Here is a 19303-nt window from a genome sequence, read left to right as displayed (position 1 = left end):
CTTCTTCTCCTCTAGAATGCAATCTCGTTGCAGGTAGGGGCTTTGTCTTACCACTGCGCTCCCAGCATCTAGAAAAATGCATGACATATAATAGGTGCTCGATGTGCTATAAAACACTGCTGTACTGTTCTTGGCAGGGATTTCTAGATCTCATTTTTCCCTATTCGAGTTTTATATTTTAGGTGTTATTAAACCTGTGCTTTTATGGTAAGGTGCATTAAATGCTTTTTAGAAACAAACATTGTTAAGCCAGGCACAGTGGCTCACACCTGTAATCTCAGCACTTTGGGAGGATGAGGTGGGTGGATCACCCGAGGTCAGGACTTTGAGACTGGCCTGACCAACACAGTGAAACCCCATCTCCACTAAAAATACAAAATTAGCTGGGTGTGGTGGAGGGTGCCTGTAATCCCAGCTACTTGGGAGGCCGAGGCAGGAAAATCGCTTGAACCCAGGAGGTGGAGGTTGCAAGGAGCTGAGATCGCACCATTGTACTCTAGCCTGGGCAAAAAAAAGCAAAACTCCATCTCAAGAAAATAAAAAAGGAAAAGAAACATTGTAAAAAATAAAATACAATTAAAGACAGACCACTTCAGAAAGATCAGCTCTAAGATCTCACCGATTTCTCTGACCACCTGCTGCTGCTCACAATTCTGTGCTTTTTTTTTTGAGACAGAGTCTTGCTCTGTCGCCCAGGCTGGAGTGCAGTGGCGCAATCTTGGCTCATTGCAAGCTCCGCCTCCCAGGTTCACGCCATTCTCCTGCCTCAGCCTCCCGAGCAGCTGGGACTACAAACACCGGCCACCACGGCCGGCTAATGTTTTGTATTTTTAGCAGAGACGGGGTTTCACCGTGTTAGCCAGGATGGTCTCGATCTCCTGACCTAGTGATCCGTCCACCTCAGCCTCCCAAAGTGCTGGAATTATAGGCGTGAGCGACTGCGCCCTACCAATTCCGTGCTTTCTTGTAATGAAATTGCAGTGATCTAGTACACAGCAGCTTTTAGGTTAGCCTGTGAAAATTCATGCTATTGGTTCCAGACTAAAAACATTTCTATTAAGCAAATACTACTGCCATACAGTTGGCACATCTCATGCTGTGTCAGAGCAGGCTCCATGTCCTGTTGACTCCCCAAGTCCCTGAATGAAAATTCTTAACGGGCTATTAAAAAAAAATGTGCACCACCTGTGGGTGTCACCTCAACTGAGGCTTTTCACTATTCTGATGAGTCTTCAACTAAAGGATTTTCAGATCTGCATAATTCTAATCAGTAATATAAAACTAAAACTGTTAGTCCTCAGATGTAATTGGGAAATCTTCGAATACACAAGTGGCTAGTCTGAAAAACTGACCATGAGGGCTCCTGGTGACTGCTAATAATCTACTGCCTGCCCTTTGTCCTCAGCAGTAAACCTGGCACATACTGGTGCAATCAGTAACACCTTATGACCATATAGCACCTGCACATACTTTATCTGATATCATCTCGTAACAAGGCAAAGACAAGTTGAATTATCTACTCAAGGGCTACTGAGCACATGAAATGTGGTTAATGTGACCAAGAAACTTAATTTTATATTTTATTTCATTTTAATATACATTTAAATAGCCACATGGGCTGGTGATAATATACTGAGTAGCACAGACATACAGAGCTCACTGTACTAGTTGCCCACACAGCATTCTGAAAGATAAAATCCCATATTTTAAAAAGGGTGGGATGACAGCTTCAATATAGGGTGGAAAAAAAAAAAGCATGGGGGGATGAGAGTAGCCGAAATATGAACTGCGAGCTGCAAAATCTAAACAAATCTCAATTGAGAGCTTTAGGATTCTATTGTAAGGTTCTATCTAGGGGCTACTAGATGGTTTTTCTGCTTATCTGGATTTAAAAAAACGCACTGGCGATGGCAATGTGAGTATTCTGTATGTGCAAATCATCAATTACTCCGAATGATGCTTTTGAAAATGGCAGCTCCTGAAGCATGTAACAGAATGGGCATGTCTACCCAAGCTGGTCTTACATGAGTCTGAAAGGCAACTTAATGATTCTCTGTACATTCTATGTAGAAAGGCCTCAGGTCTCTCAGGACATGGAAAGTGGCAAAAGGAAGAAATAAAACTGTATTTAAATATGATCCCCAAATCTGTATGTGACAAAGAGATGTGCACAAACACACACAAGCACACAATAGAAAAAAAAACTCAAAATGTTAATGGTGGATGCCTGTAAGTGGTAAGATAACATGATTTTTATTTTCTTTTTTTTTTCTGTGTTTTTAAAATTTTCTACCTAAACGTACTGCTATAATCACAAAATCTATTGCTATCATCAAAAAATAAATTTTCCCTAAAAACCTTTAACTTTTAAAAATCTCATGTTAAATGTAGCCATCATTTCACTGTTTCCTATGTATGAGTGGCCTAGGAAAACAATTCCTTCTTCTGTTTCACATAGCACTAGACTTCACCAACTTTTAAACTAAAATTACTCTTTAAACCTTAGCAACCGCCTTCAGCAACAAACCCCCTTAAGCTGATCATCTAACACATGGCCTCAAAAAGAAAAGACATTACAAACCTTTCGGTGATGGAAAAGTGTTCTCCGTTCCTTTGCCAACGGGGGTAGCTGGCAAAGAGAGTGATGCTTGGACGGCGGAGTCCATCTTTTCACAGTCCAGAGTTGGAGAGCTAGGAGCCGACTTTCTAGTTACTTCCTGTTGTCTTTCCCGAACTGCTAGTTCTTGCCTTAAATCTGTAAAATATTCCAAACAAGGGCAGGAATATTCACTAGAGGGAGCAAATATATCAAGAAAAGTGACATCTAAAATGTCATAAAGATCTTCTTCCTAAATTACTATTTCTCAAAAACGAATTTCCTATTTAATTATTAACAACTTTATTTCTAGGGGGAATAAAAATGGCAAAACTACTGTCTAAATGATCTTTTAGAATTTAAAAATGTTACAATCTGAGAGAAATTACTTATGCTCGTATGCAAAAAGTAACAGTGCAGAGTCCACAGTACAATTCACACAAAAGTAAATATTCTTCCCAACTCATTTGCTTTTATTTTCAAATGCTGTAGTTTTGGGGTTATTGCAAAATCAACTAAGTGCATTTTTGTAATTTTAAATGAGTTGGCATTAACTATTATTACTATGAAATATTTAGTTTTAGAAAAGTATTCGGAGTGGTTTAAATATTTGTCATTCTTCTTGCTCTGTCGCCCAGGCTACAGTGCAGTGACACAATCTCGGCTCACTGCAACCTCCACCTCCTGGGTTGAAGAGAGTCTCCTGCCTCAGCCTCCCAAGTAACTGGGATTACAGGGGCACACCACCACACCTGGCTAATTTTTTTTCTATTTTTAGTAGAGACAGGGTTTCACTATGTTGGTCAGGCTGGTCTCGAACTCCTAACCTCAAATGATCTGCCAGCCTCAGTCTCCCAAAGTTCTGGGATTACAGGCGTGAGCCATCACACCCAGCCAATATCAAGTTTTTAACCCAAAATTAATGTTATCTTTTCCGATTATGCAATTTAACCTACAGAATATTTGCTTATGTTAAAAAAGGAACAAAGTCATCCCCCTTTTGGGCATGTATCCAAAAGAATTCAAAACAGGATCTCAAAGAGGTATTTGCACACCCATGTTCACAGCGGCATCATTTGCAATAGCAAGAGATGGGAGCAACTCGATGTCCACCCACAGATGAACAGATAAAGAAAATGAATACATACAATGGAATATTATTCAGCCTTAAAGAAGGAAATTTTGTCACATACTACACATGGATTAACCTTGAGGACATTATGCTAAGTAAAATAAACCAGTCACAAATACAGTATAATTTCCCTTACATGAGGTATCATAGAAAGTAGAACTGTGGTTGCCAGGGGCTGAAGGGAAGGGAAAATGGGTAGTCGCTATTCAAAAGGTATAGTTTCAGTTTTGCAAGATGAAAAACTTCTAAAAATGTGTTTACACAACAATTTGACTATACTTAACACTACTGGAGTGTACACTTTAAAATGGTTAAGAAGCCAGGCACAGTGGCTCACACCTATAATCCCAACATTTTGGGAGACAGAACCAGAAGGATCACTTAAGGCCAAGGATTCAAGACCAGCCTGACCAACATACTGAGACCATCTCCACAAAAAAAAATTTTTTTACTAGCCAGATGGAGCCAGGCGTGGTGGCTCACGTCTGTAATCCCAGCACTTTGGGAGGCCAAGGTGGCCAGATCACGAGGTCAGGAGTTCGAGACCAGCCTGACCAACATAGGGAAACCCCATCTCTACTGAAAATACAAAAATCAGCTGGGTGTGGTGGTGGGCACTTGTAATCCTAGCTACTCAAGAGGCTGAGGTAGGAGAACCGTTTGAACCTGGGAGGCGGAGTTTGCAGTGAGCCAAGACTGCACCATTGCACTCCAGCCTGGGCGAAAGTGTGAGACTATGCCTCAAAAAAAAGTTGACTCTAAGCTTCTTCTGGCATAGGGACAGTAAGGTAAGGGAGGACAAACACAGTTGTCCCTCAGTATACATGGGGACCCCCACCTACACCAAAATTGGCGCATACTGAAGTCCCACAGTCGGCCCGTATATACGAAAAGCCCGCCCTCCACATACAGGGTTTTGAAGGGCATGAATACTGTATTTTCAATCCGTGTTTGGTTGAAAAAAATCAGAGTATAAGTGGACACATACAATTCAAACCCATATTGTTCAAGGGTCAATTGTATTCTTTAAGTTATAAATTTTACCTCTTGCTTCATCCTTTAACCTCTGTACAGAGACCAACAAAGATTCCTTTTCATCAAGTTCACTTTCTAAAAATGCATTTCGTTCAATGGCCTGATTTAGCCTTTGTTCAAAGTCTTCCAGTGAAACTATTGTTGCCCTAAAAAGAAAAATTAGAGTACATGAATTAAATAAATAACATGTGCAAACAGATAGTACAAAAGGAAACTGTCAGTTTATCTCATGACATTTCCTGACCTAGCCGGCCTGGTCCCATTCAAAGAAGATGATCCTGCCCCTTCTTGACCACTGCTGGCACTTAGTGTCTCTACCATTTGGGTAATATATGCAATATATTCTCTTAAATTCCCACCTATTCCTTAATGTTCCCTACGGAAAGGCTGTTTGTTACACTATTTATATCTCCACTGGGTTTTGAACACAATACAATTAAGTTTACACATTTTCAGAAAGAAAACTTTTCAAAACTTGTAATATATGTAAGAGTTTGTTTAAAACATTAAGTCCCAAGTCAGGGAACCTAAGGCCTATTCACACCGACTTCCTAGAACTAAATCAAAAGGAAAACCCCAACTTTCCACACCTAAGTCACGAAAGGACCAGAGGCCATTCCCTTTCCTTGCTGCAACCACTCAGACATTTGCACAGGGTGTCCCTTTGTAACTTCAACTTCACTTCAGCCGCTGACTGGTTGCCCTCCGCAACCAATCTGGCTGCTGCCTCCTTTATGCCCTGGAGCAGCCTGCCCACTTTTTTTTACCTAGGGTATCATCATAGTGAATGTACATATCTGTCACCCCCAAAGGTAGTGACCAGACTAGCTCCGCATCTGCAAGTTTAGCATCATGTCAGTCACTTAAGACTTACTGGATAAATATTAAGGAAGGAAATATCAGGAAACAATTATAAAGTAATAGGAATTAAGTTTGGAATGGTTAAGAAACAACTAATTACAGATGCATAAAAGTTTGGCAACAGAGACAGCAAGCCACTGTAGGTTGCTCAGAAAATGTGAACTGAAATCAACGTTTGAAGAAAACCCATCAGTCAGTATTAAAACAAAAGAGAATAAAAAGGAATAGAAATATAAAGACATATCAGCTAGAAGATAACTATAGAATCCAGGTATAAGATGTGAGGACCTACAGGAAGTGTTAAGAGCACAGAGGGAAGATGGGGGAATGCATGAGACAGTTCAAAAAGAAAAAAAAAAAAAAAAAAAAAAAACCTAGGCTGGGCGCAGTGGCTCACGCCTATAATCCTAGCACTTTGGGAGACCGAGGCGGGCAGATCACTTGATGCCAGGAATTCAAGACCAGCCTGGCCAACATGGCAAAACTGCATCTCTACTAAAAATACAAAAATGTGCTGGGTGTGGTGGTGGCACATGCCTATAATTCCAGCTACTTGGAAGGCTGAGGCACAAGAATCTCTAGAACCTGGGAGGCAGAGGTTGCAGTGAGCCAAGATCATGCCACCACACTCCAGACTGGGCGACAATGCGAGACTCTGTCTCAAAAAAAACAAAACAAAACAAAACCAATAGGATCGACCATAGTATATGAAAGAAGGAAAAAAGAAAAATTGAAAGAGAAAAGCTTTGAAGGGCATTATCTGGGAGATGAGGATTTGGGGTTCCTTTCCATCCGATGAGTTACAGGTGACATGAAACACCAGTCGCAAATGTTCTGGGACTAAGATCTAGGGGAAGAGCCTAATAAAGATTTTAATCACTAATTACCAACGTGGTTTTTTCTAACAAAATGCAGTCATTCGTTTACCTTTTGGCTCGCTCCAGGTCGTCGTTGGCCTGCTCCAGCTCTCTCACATACTTATGCAACTGCTCCTTAATGGCCCGAGTCTGACTTAAATCATCTTCTAACACTGAGACCTGCTTATAGCTCTGTGCATATTGATGCTCTAGCTTCTCCTGAAGGCATCAGTATAGGAAAGTACATGTCATTAATATACAGTCCTCTTTAATAAAGAGGTAACTCAAGTTAAAAGGGTGGGGGGGGAACCTGAGGAATTTACCCACACTCTTAAACAACTAAATGACACATTCATTCTAAGTACCTAAACTCGTGGTAAATTCTGTCAACCATTCTCCTCTCAGAAAGAAACCCAGTAACAACCTCTCTGAAAAGAAGTAATATAAAAAGCCCTTGCCTGAAAATCCCCAAACTTGTTGAAGAAACCTCTGGGTTTTCAGGCTAAATGCGGCCCAGGATAAGCACAGAGTTCAAATTCCCTACCTTTTCCCTGCCCACCCAACCTTCCCCAAACCCACCCACTGCCCAGACACTGAACACCCTCAAGCACGTGGCTACAGTAGATGGTGAAGGGCAGAGAAAGGAGTTAATCCTTTTGCTCCTGAAAATTCCTTTTAGAAGGGAAATTTTTAACCCAAACTAAACTCCAAAACTGAAAGGGCTGTGAACAATAATGAAATAAATGCACATTCCCTATCAATATAATTATAAACATACAGCAGAATGATGCAATCTATCTGTCAAAACAAATAATCAGGTAGCTTTTGAAAATTATAGGAACTATAATAATATAGCTAGGAACATTATAGCTAGAAAAGTGACAGCTACAAAGTTTCTAAGTGAACTCCTAAACTCTAAACCACCTTTTCCCCTGGTTCCATGAAAGAAAACATTTTATTCAAAAATTCACTTTAAGCCTTTTTTCCAAACTATTTTTTGTCACCTGCCTCTCTTAAGCACCTGAAAAACACATTTCTTATTTTAATAAAATCCAACACATTAGACACCAGCGTCTACTGCTGCAGTTACCTTTAATGCTTCCACTTCATATTTCAGTCTTTGGTTATCAGCCTGCAAGTCTCTATTTCTTTGTTCAGCCTGTACTAATTGTGCCTCCAACTCTGCTTCTAATTCTCTGCTTCCTTCCTGGAATTCAACTAGCTCATCCCGAGCTTCCTGGAAGCTAATCAGAAACAAAGTGGGAAAGATGAGTTACACTAGGAACCACAAGGATCGTCTTGGAGGTGATTCTATAGCAATTCGGTAATTTTTTTTTTTTTTTTTTTTTGAGATGGAGTCTCGCTCTGTCACCCAGGCTGGAGTGCAGTGGCCGGATCTCAGCTCACTGCAAGCTCCGCCTCCCGGGTTCACGCCATTCTCCTGCCTCAGCCTCCAGAGTAGCTGGGACTACAGGCGCCTGCCACCTCGCCCGGCTAAGTTTTTGTATTTTTAGTAGAGACGGGGTTTCACTGTGTTACCCAGGATGGTCTCGATCTCCTGACCTCGTGATCCGCCCGTCTCGGCCTCCCAAAGTGCTGGGATTACAGGCTTGAGCCACCGCGCCCGGCCAGCAATTCGATAATTTTTGCTTGAATGTTAATGCTCTCATAAAACATACTAAAGACAATCTGTTTTGCATCTCTTACTGTATATATTCAGGGTTCAATGAAGATGACAAGCCCAAAAAGGAGCCACAAGTTAGTGACTACAATATTTAAGAAAAGTAAGGCTACATGGCTCAATACCACTAGCTTCTTCCACCACAGAACTCAGATGCGAGAAAAATGCATTTTTGCTTTCATTTAAGTAACAAATTTGGCATTTCCTTCTACCATATTCAACAGAAACCACAGATATTTTCACATCACCATAGAATCGTTGCATATATCTCTAAATACATTTATTTTCATGACTATTTCAAAATTAGGTAGTTATTACATTCACTTCTGTATCTTTTTTATTTAATGCATTAATACAGAAGTACATATTACTATGCCATAAAGTAGTTTAATATTTAGATAACTTTTTTCAATATAATTGATTTTCTTTGTAACTCTATTATTCTATGCATTTAAAAATATTATGCTGAGGGGTCCATAGGCTACCCTAGCCTATTAAGACATCTATGACACAGAAAAACATTAAGAACCCTGCCACAGATACACACCTTTCATATCCACTGGCACAATAGAATAACTGACTTCGGTGACAGTAATGAAAGGGCAGTAAAGGTTTGATAAGACTTAGTAAACTCTGTTAACCAAAATAGGAAAATGTATCAATATTTTATTTAGAAAGATCCCATTTTTAAAAAAGAAATTTGAGACAAGTTTTGGTGCTTAAAAGGTTGTTACCTAAAAGTTCTTCCAACCAAATAATTGAAATTTTATAAAACGTTCCATACCCCTGAAGCTCCACCCGCTCCCTCAAAGCTCTGCTGGCTCCAGACATTGATCATGCTTGCCTGAGGAGCACGTAAAGTCTGTTCTATGGAGCCCTAGACAGTTTATCAGAATTTCCAAACGACCAAAATGATGAGGCAGAATCAGTGCACCCAAAGCAGACCAAAGAGGGCCCAGTCTACAAAGCTTAAAGGAGGCAAACGACCGGAAGAAATCATAATGACAGTTTTCCTACTATTTTAATAATTTGAACAATATAAAGACTTATGGCATGTTTACACTATTTAAATACAACCCATGTGGTGACTGTTTCTAGAATCTCAATCCTAGAATCCTAAATCTGCAATTCTAAATTTAGCTTTATGTTAAAAAGAAAAATGCACAAACAAGACATGGTGTATTCCAAATGCCCTCCCCTACTTTTACTGTGCTTTCCGACATTACCTTTGCTTATACTTCAAGGAAAGTTCCTTCCAATAAGCAGTTTCCTCCTTTAAACTTGAAAAATCTGGTATATCTTCACCATCCATGATCAAGAAAGCCTGTGAAATATTAAAGACAAACTGTTAACAAATTAGAGAACAGAGAAATCTAAGCAAAAGCATAAAATCTGGGACAACACTGAACTGCAGCATTCTGGAGGGAGTAAAACATGAGCGATCCAGTGGCTAACTCTCTTCCAACTCAGGCACGTCAATCACTTCACTGCTCCACTCTCAGGGACCGCTAGTATTGTGAATGAGATCATGACAAAGGTCCTTTGATACAAAGCGACAGGAGGCACTATCAGTTGCAGCATAGGTGCTGGGTGACTTGGGCCCACAGAATCACCCTGCACAGAGGTGCAGCGTCGGTTTAAGGCCACGTGGTCTTCCGGGAATCAGGAGACAGAAACAAGCTTATTGTCAGAGATGCTGCTGCCGCATGCATGCCCTTCCCAGGGGTACAATTGCTTCAAAATATCTGCTTGGAACATTTGATACCAGGTGACCCTACTAGAAAAGCAGGCACCACATTCCCAATGATTTACTATTATCAAATTTCTAAAAACTTCCAAAGCTTCCTTCCAAATGTCCACTCATCTCCAACTTCAATGATCTCTCTTTCATCCTGGTTCTTCTCCCAAGGCATTCAGAGAGGGGGAAAAAAGCAATTTAATTAACTTACATTTGGACTGGCTACTTAAAACTCCCAACTGATCGCCAGGCCCACTCTAGAGGCATGCCTACCATCTCCTAGCAGCTCCTCCCCACACATCCCACTCGATATTCCGGCAGTACTGTTCGAAACTGTCTTAACACACCATGCTCTTTCAGGTCTGGAAAGCTACTCCAGGTTTTCTCTACCTGGAGTGGCTCCCCTAAATAGGAAAACTTCTATTTATCCTTAAAACCTAATTGTCATATTTTCCAGAGAGGTTTTCTTGCCCTCAATTGGACAGCATTAAAATCTCTTGCATTCTTTGCTACCTCTGTACCCTACACATGCTTTCACTGATACAATTACCACAGAGCAATGTGTTTGCTTACACCTTTGTGTTGCCTGTTAGGCTGGCTTACTTATTTCCGTTTCAGCCCAATGCCTGCACAATACTGGATACTCAATATTTACTGAATTAAACCATAATTGATTCAACCTATTCCATACTAGGCAGCAAGAACTCAAGACCAGCTTTCAAAGTAAATTAATAGGCCAGGTGCGGTGGCTCACGCCTATAATCCCAGCACTTTGGGAGGCCGAGGCAGGCGGATCACGAGGTCAGGAATTCGAGACCATCCTGGCTAACATGGTGAAACCCCGTCTCTACTAAAAATACAAAACATTAGCCGGGCGTGGTGGCAGGTGCCTGTAGTCCTAGCTACTCAAGAGGCTGAGGCAAGAGAATGGCGTGAACCCAGGAGGCGGAGCTTGCAGTGAGCCAAGATTACGCCACTGCACTCCAGCCTGGGTGACACAGCAAGACTCCATCTCAAAAAAAAAAAAAAAAAAAAGTAAATTGGCCGGGCGCGGTGGCTCAAGCCTGTAATCCCAGCACTTTGGGAGGCCGAGATGGGTGGATCACGAGGTCAGGAGATCGAGACTATCCTGGCTAACACGGTGAAACCCCGTCTCTACTAAAAAAAAAAAAAATTACAAAAAACTAGCCGGGCGAGGTGGCGGGCGCCTGTAGTCCCAGCTACTCGGGAGGCTGAGGCAGGAGAATGGCGTGAACCCCGGAGGCGGAGCTTGCAGTGAGCTGAGATCCGGCCACTGCACTCCAGCCTGGGCGACAGAGCGAGACTCCGTCTCAAAAAAAAAATAAATTAATTAATTAATAAAAACCTGGAGATGCAGAGAACTTCGAGTTTATCTAGCACAAGCCACTCAGGAAGGTTTAGCAAAAAAAAAAAAAAGAAAATTATTTTTAAAAGAATGAACAGTTAAATCTCTCTGCGTCATCAAACACAGAGCACAGTGGAAGTTCAATAAATTATTTGAATTGAGGCTGGGCACGGTGGCTCATGCCTATAATCCCAACACATTGGGAGGCTGAGGCAGGAGGACTGCTTGAGCCCAGAAGCAGTGAGGCTGCAATAAGCCATGATTTTGAGGCTGCAGTGAGCCATGACTGTGCCACTGCACTCCAGCCTGGGTAACACAGCAAGACCTGGTCTCTAAAATAAATAAATACATAAATAAATAAATAAATAAAAATCTGAACTGATTCATAATCATCCTTCCAATATTCCCTCTTGACTTTCAAAGTACCACTTTATTAACATCTGAATTCCTGCTTCAGGAATGGAGTAAGCAAAAAGACGTGTGGGTAGTTTACTTCCACCTCACAATGTACCACCATATATTAAATCAATATGAGAAAATCCTTCATTATCAGTTAGACAAAAGTATTAATCTGATACACGGGCAGCCACATTCAGTCACTGACATAGGCTCAGCACAGGCTCCACATCGAAGAACAGGGAGCTGATGGGATTTCTGGGAAGAACCTTAGAGATAATCACTGCACACTAGCTACCTCAAATCATCATCATCCGGCCCTGAAATACAAACGGACAACCAAGAGCCATCTGACAAATAAGAAAACCCAGTAGCATGAATAAGAAAATTTTAGGACCTACTGAGAGGAAACAGACAATTCAGGAAATGAGATTTTTTCTTATACAGAACTCAGGAGGTACTAGACAAAGACTTAAAAAAAAAAAAAAAAAAAAGTCAGCAGGGCTACCTCCTACACACTTCCTGAGACAAGTACAAAAGAAGGGAGAAAACCATGACCTGGACAGCACGGGATGCAGGAAAGACAGGCTCCAACCTAGTGCTGCAATGAGAAGTCCCAGGATGAAGCCAGTCCATCAGGCCCATAGAATGCTTCAGACAGATGGACAACACCAACAAAAATAAGGAATCCCACAGAACAGATAGCATAGAGCGCGAGGAAAAACCTAGATATATTTGAGGTTGTGGTGAAGACGTGTTACTCTACTGTCACTAAGAAAAAGAGCAATTTACAAGCTCGGGAAAATAAAAAAAGCAACACAAGAAAGTCCTGATCCTCATATAAAGCATTTTGTAAGTTAATGATTTCAATTCTAAAATTGGTAATGTATTGATTTTATCTTATTTGAAGCAACTGGGATAAGTTCCATAACTGTGTAGCCATTGATGAACTTCCTGTTTTTGGTCTTAGCTTTGCCCTAAGTCCCATGTGCTGCTCTCTTGGAAGGTTCCAGGATTTGGTGAACAAAATTGTATTCCCCTTTTTTATGCCCCCTCTGGTTTTGTAGCCTTTGATGATAATACCTGTCAGCCTTGATCTTCCCAAAATGATTACTTCTTGCCTTTTTAGCTTATAATGATTTGGCAGCCATCTCAGTCCCTGAAATATTTTGTCATGCTTTGTATTGCCCCTAGATTACCTATCTGCCTTTCTGGGGCTGAGTGCCTAGTGCTGCTTCTGTACTGAACATTTGATTGACTGGCCGGATCACTTTTATTTTGAGTTTTCAGTACTCTTTCTGTTACTGTGCAGCATTTGATGATATTGCCAATAGTGTGGCCCGTGAACCGGTATCATTAGGAAAGTTCCTAGTGACTGTTAGATACCTTCCTTGGCATCGATCATTTATTTGAAGGTGTTTAAATGTGGAGCCAATTCTTCCACAAAAAGAGTTTGGATTGTTTTGAATCTATAAATGTTATTCAGGAGTCCACTTCAAATCATTTCCGTGTGGGGGTATTTTTTGTCGGTTTTGACCCATTTATATAGTATCAGAGCACCTACCAGCAGCTAATGCTTTGAAGGGCACTTAAGTAGTGATCCCTGAGGAATAGCATTGTTTACCCCTCTGGATGTACTGCGAGTATCCATTTGTCTCTGACTTTTGGTTCTTGAACGGGGACATATTCCTAATACAACACCAACTTTTCCATGAGTGTCCCCTGATAACTCAGGTTTTAAATAGCCTTTTGCATGAAACTTTTTGAGAATCAATTCCTGGCCCTTGCATCCTCTTTGTCCAACTACTTACATTCAGTGTCAAATAATACTAGCAAAATTATTTTACTTCACACTCATTCTTTATTTCTTTTTTTTTTTTTTTTTTTTTTTTTTGAGACGGAGTCTCACTCTGTTGCCCAGACTGGAGTGCAGTGGCGGAATTCCAGTTCACTGCAACCTCCGACTCCCGGATTCAAGCAATTCTCCTGCTTCAGCCTCCTAAGTAGCTGGGATTACAGGCACACACCACCACACCTGGCTAATTTTTGTATTTTTAGTAGAGATGGGGTTTCACCATGTTGGCCGGGCTAGTCTCAAACTCCTGACCTCATGATCTGCCCTTCTTGACCTCCCAAAGTGCTGGGATTACAGGCGTGAGCCACCATGCCCAGCCACATTCTTTATTTTCTTGCTGAATCTTATGTGAATTGAATGTTGACCATAATTTTCTAATCAACAGGCTATTTTCACAACCTGCTTATTGGCCCCTCTAACAGTATTATAACCTATGTTGGATATCATTTACTAAAAGGACCATCAGCTCTTCCAGATCAAACCAACGTAAAACATTTAACCAAGAATAAGTCATTGCAGCAGCATAGCATAGTGGTTAAGAGCCCAGACCCTGAAGCCAAACTGCCCAAGTTTGAAATCATACCTGGAAGTTCTGATTTGCTACTGATGCATCTACTCACTACTTGGGTGACTTTGGGCAGGTTACTTAATTACTCAGTGCCCCATTTCCTCACCTGTAAAATGGGGATAATCATTAAAATGAGGTTATGAAGTGAGCTAATATTTGTAAAGTACTTAGGACAGAACCTGGCACATAGTAAAAACATAAATGTTCAATAAGTTATTAAAAATTGGTAGTTCAGGCCAGGTGCGGTGGCTCACACCTGTTATCCCAGCACTGTGGGAGGCCAAGGCGGGTGGATCACAAGGTCAGGAGATCAAGACCATCCTAGCTAACATGGTGAAACCCCGTTTCTACTAAAAATACAAAAAAAAATTAGCCAGGTGTGGTGGCAGGCACCTGTGGTCCCAGCTACTAGGGAGGCTGAGGCAGGAGAATGGCGTGAACCCGGGAGGCAGAGCTTGCAGTGAGCCGAGATTGTGCCACTGCGCTCCAGCCTGGGCGACAAAAGCGAGACTCTGTCTCAAAAAAGAAAAAATTAAAATTTAAAAAATTTAAAAAAATAAAAATTGGTAGTTCAATAGCAGACCTTTCAAGTATGACCACAAAGTAAACAGGCTTCAAAATTTAAAACATGCAGATGATTATTTAAAATTGATCATTTCGAGAAGCTATATGCATAGTCCAGTGATATCACCATTGCTGAAAAACATTTCCAAAACTTTTTTTGAACACCCTTTATGAGCCACATTAAGAACAAAGCAGGCGAACAAAGCAAGCCAGGCGCAGTGGCTCATGCCGATAATCCCAGCACTTTGGGAGGCTGAGGCAGGCGGATCACTTGAGGTTAGGAGTTCGAGACCAGCCTGGCCAACATGGTGAAACCTCGTCTCTACTGAAAATATGGAAAAAAAAAAAAATTAGCTGGGTATAGTGGCAGGCACCTGTAATCCCAGCTACTCAGGAGGCTGAGGCAGGAGAAACACTTGAATCCGGGAGGAGGCGGTTGCAGTGAGCTGAGACTGCGCCACTGCACTCCAGCCTGGGCAACAGGGCAAGACTCCATCTCAAATAAAAGAAAAAAAAAAAAGCAAACCTTCTTACTTTGTGGTCACACCTCATCTTTATTGCTTCCTAACAGGTATGATCCAGCTCTATCGCCCTACTTTCACCCATCAGATTTACTCGTTTTAAAAATCAGATTCCGGCCAGGCATGGTGGCTCACGCATATGATCCCAGCACTTGGGAGGCTGAGGTGGGAATGTCACTTGAGCAGAGAAGTTCAAGCCAGCCTGGACAACATGCTGAAACCCTGTCTCTAACAAAAATACAAAAATGAGCTGGGTGTGGTGGCATGCACCTGTGGTCCCAGCTACTCGTGAGACTGAGATGGGAGGATCGCTTGAGTTAGGGAAGTTCAGGCTGCAGTAAGCCGTAATCGTTCCATTGCACTCCAGCCTGGGTGACAAAAATGAGACCCTGTCTCCAAAAAAATGAAAACAAAAATCAGATTATTTACAAATAATAAAATTTGCTACCACTGCAGATACTCAAATAACAGTTTCAGGGACTGTGTTACAGTCTGTTCAGTTTGCTTCAAGTTACACTGGGAGGATGTGTTCACTGTTATTTGAAACTATATAATTAGAGATTTTCACGCTATAGAAAGTTAGCCAATATAGAAAACACATTGCTAAAACAATGCTCTAATGGTACATCCACAATTTTCTGAAGCTAGAATGAAGATAGATAATTATGTATTATTGGCAGGGCGCGGTGGCTCATGCCTGTAATCCTAGCACTTTGGGAGGCTGAGGCGGGCAGATCACGAGGTGAGGAGTTCGAGACCAGCCTGACCAACATGGTGAAACCCTGTCTCTATTAAAAATACAAAAACTGGCAGGGCATGATGGCACGCACCTGTAATCCCAGCTACTCAGGAGACTGAGCAAGACAATCGCTTGAACCTGGGAGGTGGAGGTTGCAGTGAGCCGAGATCGTGCCACTGCACTTCAGCCTGGGCGGCAGAGGGAGATTCCATCAAAAAAAAAAAAAAAAAAATTATTATTCTCTGCCCACCCCCACCCCATCTTTATTTAATATCAGGTCTCAATATGGACAGAGTCTCAAAAGCATGACAATTTTTACGGAAAGCATTATCATACAATGTATGACCTTCAGAAACCTAGCAACAATCAACTCGTTTGAATTGCAAACAGCCTGTCCAAAATGCCTTTTATTTACAAGGAAATTACTCTTTGCATAATGGTAAGAAAATCTATTTTCAATATTGTTTCTGGTTAACAGTTCTAAGATGGACTAATGACGCTGGAGTAATTACATGTTGGTATGTTGGTAATACATGCCTTTTTACCGAAATTCTACTGCTCTCAAAGGTGACATTTACAGAATTTTTAACTCTTCGAAGTTGATCATAAACATGGTCTCTCTTTGATTCTATCAGACTTCTTTTTCTACTTTATGGAGTGCTCAGAAACTTACGTCAGAAGTAATTTTAAGCTTTAGTAACCAAATTTATCTCAGCATGGTTTACAATGAAAATAAGTTGTTTTGCAGATCTCATGAAAGCAGGATCTAAGTTTTACTAAGGTTCCTACTTATTTTAAGCTCCTTATCCAACTTCAATCTATCTAATTTAAAAAAAATCAAAACAACTACAGTTTCAGAAGATTTAACAACTTCCATCTGGATCAAGTCAACCTCTAACCAGGGCTGGCCAAAGGTTTTGTTTCTCATGCACTCTAATTTTAAATAACAATAATTTTAATAATAATTTAGAAGAGATACTTCACTTGGTTCCCCTTTACTTCTCTTCAGGCCATGACTTAACGCTGCATTGTGCCCATCAACTTCATGATTTAGCAAAGACATTACCCTGTCTTTTAAGCACATTAAGAGCAACACAGTTTAGCTGACACAATGTTAACCAGCAACTCCTGAACAAGCTTCACAGTAAGATTTTTCTCATGACTGAGCAGCAGTTTTTATCCTAGGTGAGTTTGCTCAAAAATAATTGAGTAAGTAATCAACCAGCTTCTGGCATACCTTTGGCAAGTCACATTTTCTGCCTTGTTTTCTAGCTGAGAAGGGTATAAAAATCCCACGAAAAGAAACCAGAACTCCGAGCCTAGAAATGTAAATTATTATCCAAGCTAAGCCACTCACCAGTTGATTGAACCTAAGTATAAATCAATTACCCCCATCCCAGCTCCATTTCTCCATCGAAATGGCGATAACATAATCAGCTGCAACCACAAGGTGATGCGGTTTGAAAGAGATAGGAAGAGAGTTCTGAAGCGTGTAAAGGTGCTACGTAAATAGAACGTAATAATTAGTAGGGATAGAACTTTCACCTGCTTTGCAAAACTTAAAGGGTCATCTCGTGGCTTACAGCTCGAAAAGAGTCGAGCACAGGTAACCCGAGCCCGTTCGTGACACTTTCCCGAACTCCAAGGGGAGGATGATTAGCAGTTCTGGGCGGGAGTCAGGGGAATGCCAATCCGAGCCCAACGTGGGCTGCTCGCGCTCTCGCCCCCCATGGGAGAGACGCACTGAGAGATCGAAATGCAACCCCGCTTCAAGACACCCTCGCAAATGAAGGAATTTCAGGGAGGGGGTAGGAGGAGGCGGGCTGGGCGCGCCGCTGCCACCTCCGACTGGGCCACTCCTTGCGCCGCCAGCGCCCCAGCCCACGGTGCCACGTCCCGGCCTCCGTCACCGCCAGCCCTCACCCCACCTGGAACGGGGCACATCCTCCGGAGGCCACAGGGATCGTTCCCTTGCAGGCGCCCCTGGGGGGACCACACGTCGGACCAGGGAAGGGAGGGGACAGTTAGAGCGGTTGGAACAGTTGTCCCCGGGCTGGCCGCCCCAGAAGCCGGCCTAGCCCGGCCCGCCCCGGCGGAGCCTCAGACACGGCCCCGGGCCGGGAAGGCTCCCCAAGGGCAGGCCTCGGCGCCGCCGGCCCAGCGCAGCCCCTTAGGGAGAGGTCCCGCGGTGCAGGCTCACCTCCAATGTGTCAAAAGCGCATGTTCGCCGCCGCTCGACCCACGTCTCCGCTCCGCTGGCCTGGCCAGGCCCGCCCAGCCGCTCGGCTCAGCTCCCCTCCGCAGCCCCGAGCTCCACTCCGCGTACCTCCGCGCCCGGCTCCTCCCCGACACGTCAGGGACTGCCTGGGTGTCCGAGGCCATTCTGTGACGCACGGGGGCGGGGCTCGGAGCATGCGCGGCAGCCCGCGGGTGGGCGGGGCGGGGTGGGGCGGGGCTGGTGTCACAGGGGGCGGGCCAGAGCCCGGCGCGCTGACGTCAAGCTGACGGCGTCCTTTTGCGCAGGCGTTCTTGGACTCTGGGACCGGCTGGTTATGGCTTCAGCAGCTCCTTGAAACTGCTATTCGGGAGAGTGGTTCCAAGACGGATGGGAACGTGCCTTCAGTTTTCCGGCCACCAAGGCCTTCAAGTGTCCATGTGTCAGTGTTCCCGTTTATAAAACGAATCTCGGCTCATAGTTCACCTCCGAGTCCATTCCCCCTGCCCGAACACCCAATGGAACACCAGGGGCATTCTAAGCATCACTGCCACAAAGCTCTGTGTTGTTTTTACAGCACTTGCACTGCTTACATTTTGTATTTGTTCTCATCTTCCTCCAGTAGAATTCTAAGTTCTATGAGAGCTAGAACCTTTTATGCCTTGCTCATCCCAACAGATAACTTGGTTCTAGGCAAAGTGGACGCTCAAATATTTGATGAATGAATGGATTCGTTGGCTCCAAGGGGATTTTATATTTGCCCATTTATATATTGTATATATAAATATATTTATATATTGTATATATAAATATATTTATATATTGTATATATAAATATATTTATATATTGTATATATATATTTATATATTGTATATATATATTTATATATTGTATATATCTGAGCATATATTCATTTTTGTATACATGCGTGTACATGTGTGTATGGGTGTGACTTTCTCCCCTCCAAGGCCCCTAAGAAATGGAGTCCTACATTTATATATATATATAATAATATATATTATATATTTTATAAAATATATATAACATATTTTATATAATATATAACATATATATCTATAAAATATATATTATATATTATATATTTTATATAATATATAATATACATTATTATATATTATAGATATATAATATATAATTTCACAAATTTATAATTTCAC

At 42.1% G+C, this 19303-nt stretch overlaps 1 protein-coding gene across 4 annotated transcripts in view; it reads right to left on the bottom strand.

The window, feature by feature from the left end:
- LOC105474089 (nudE neurodevelopment protein 1 like 1) overlaps window positions 1-19303 on the bottom strand; it is a 56894-nt gene that overhangs the window by 15536 nt on the left and 22055 nt on the right. For 2 of the 4 annotated variants that reach the window (XM_071082341.1, XM_071082338.1), the window contains exons 1-6: window positions 18110-18271; window positions 9389-9486; window positions 7572-7725; window positions 6552-6700; window positions 4773-4909; window positions 2582-2755 (exon numbers count right to left, since the gene is read on the bottom strand). In XM_071082341.1, the coding sequence (XP_070938442.1) occupies window positions 2582-2755; window positions 4773-4909; window positions 6552-6700; window positions 7572-7725; window positions 9389-9474 (700 nt within the window). In that variant the 5' untranslated portion in view covers window positions 9475-9486; window positions 18110-18271. Of the gene's footprint in view, window positions 1-2581; window positions 2756-4772; window positions 4910-6551; window positions 6701-7571; window positions 7726-9388; window positions 9487-17266; window positions 17289-18109; window positions 18272-19303 lie in introns of those variants that run through there. The other 2 variants (XM_071082340.1, XM_071082339.1) reach the window with 2 other exon arrangements.

This window comes from Macaca nemestrina, chromosome 17 (genome assembly GCF_043159975.1).
Source record: "Macaca nemestrina isolate mMacNem1 chromosome 17, mMacNem.hap1, whole genome shotgun sequence".
In the NCBI taxonomy this organism is placed as follows: domain Eukaryota; kingdom Metazoa; phylum Chordata; class Mammalia; order Primates; family Cercopithecidae; genus Macaca; species Macaca nemestrina.
The sequence above is the reverse complement of the archived record's forward strand: the minus strand, read 5'-3'. Positions and strand labels throughout refer to the sequence as shown.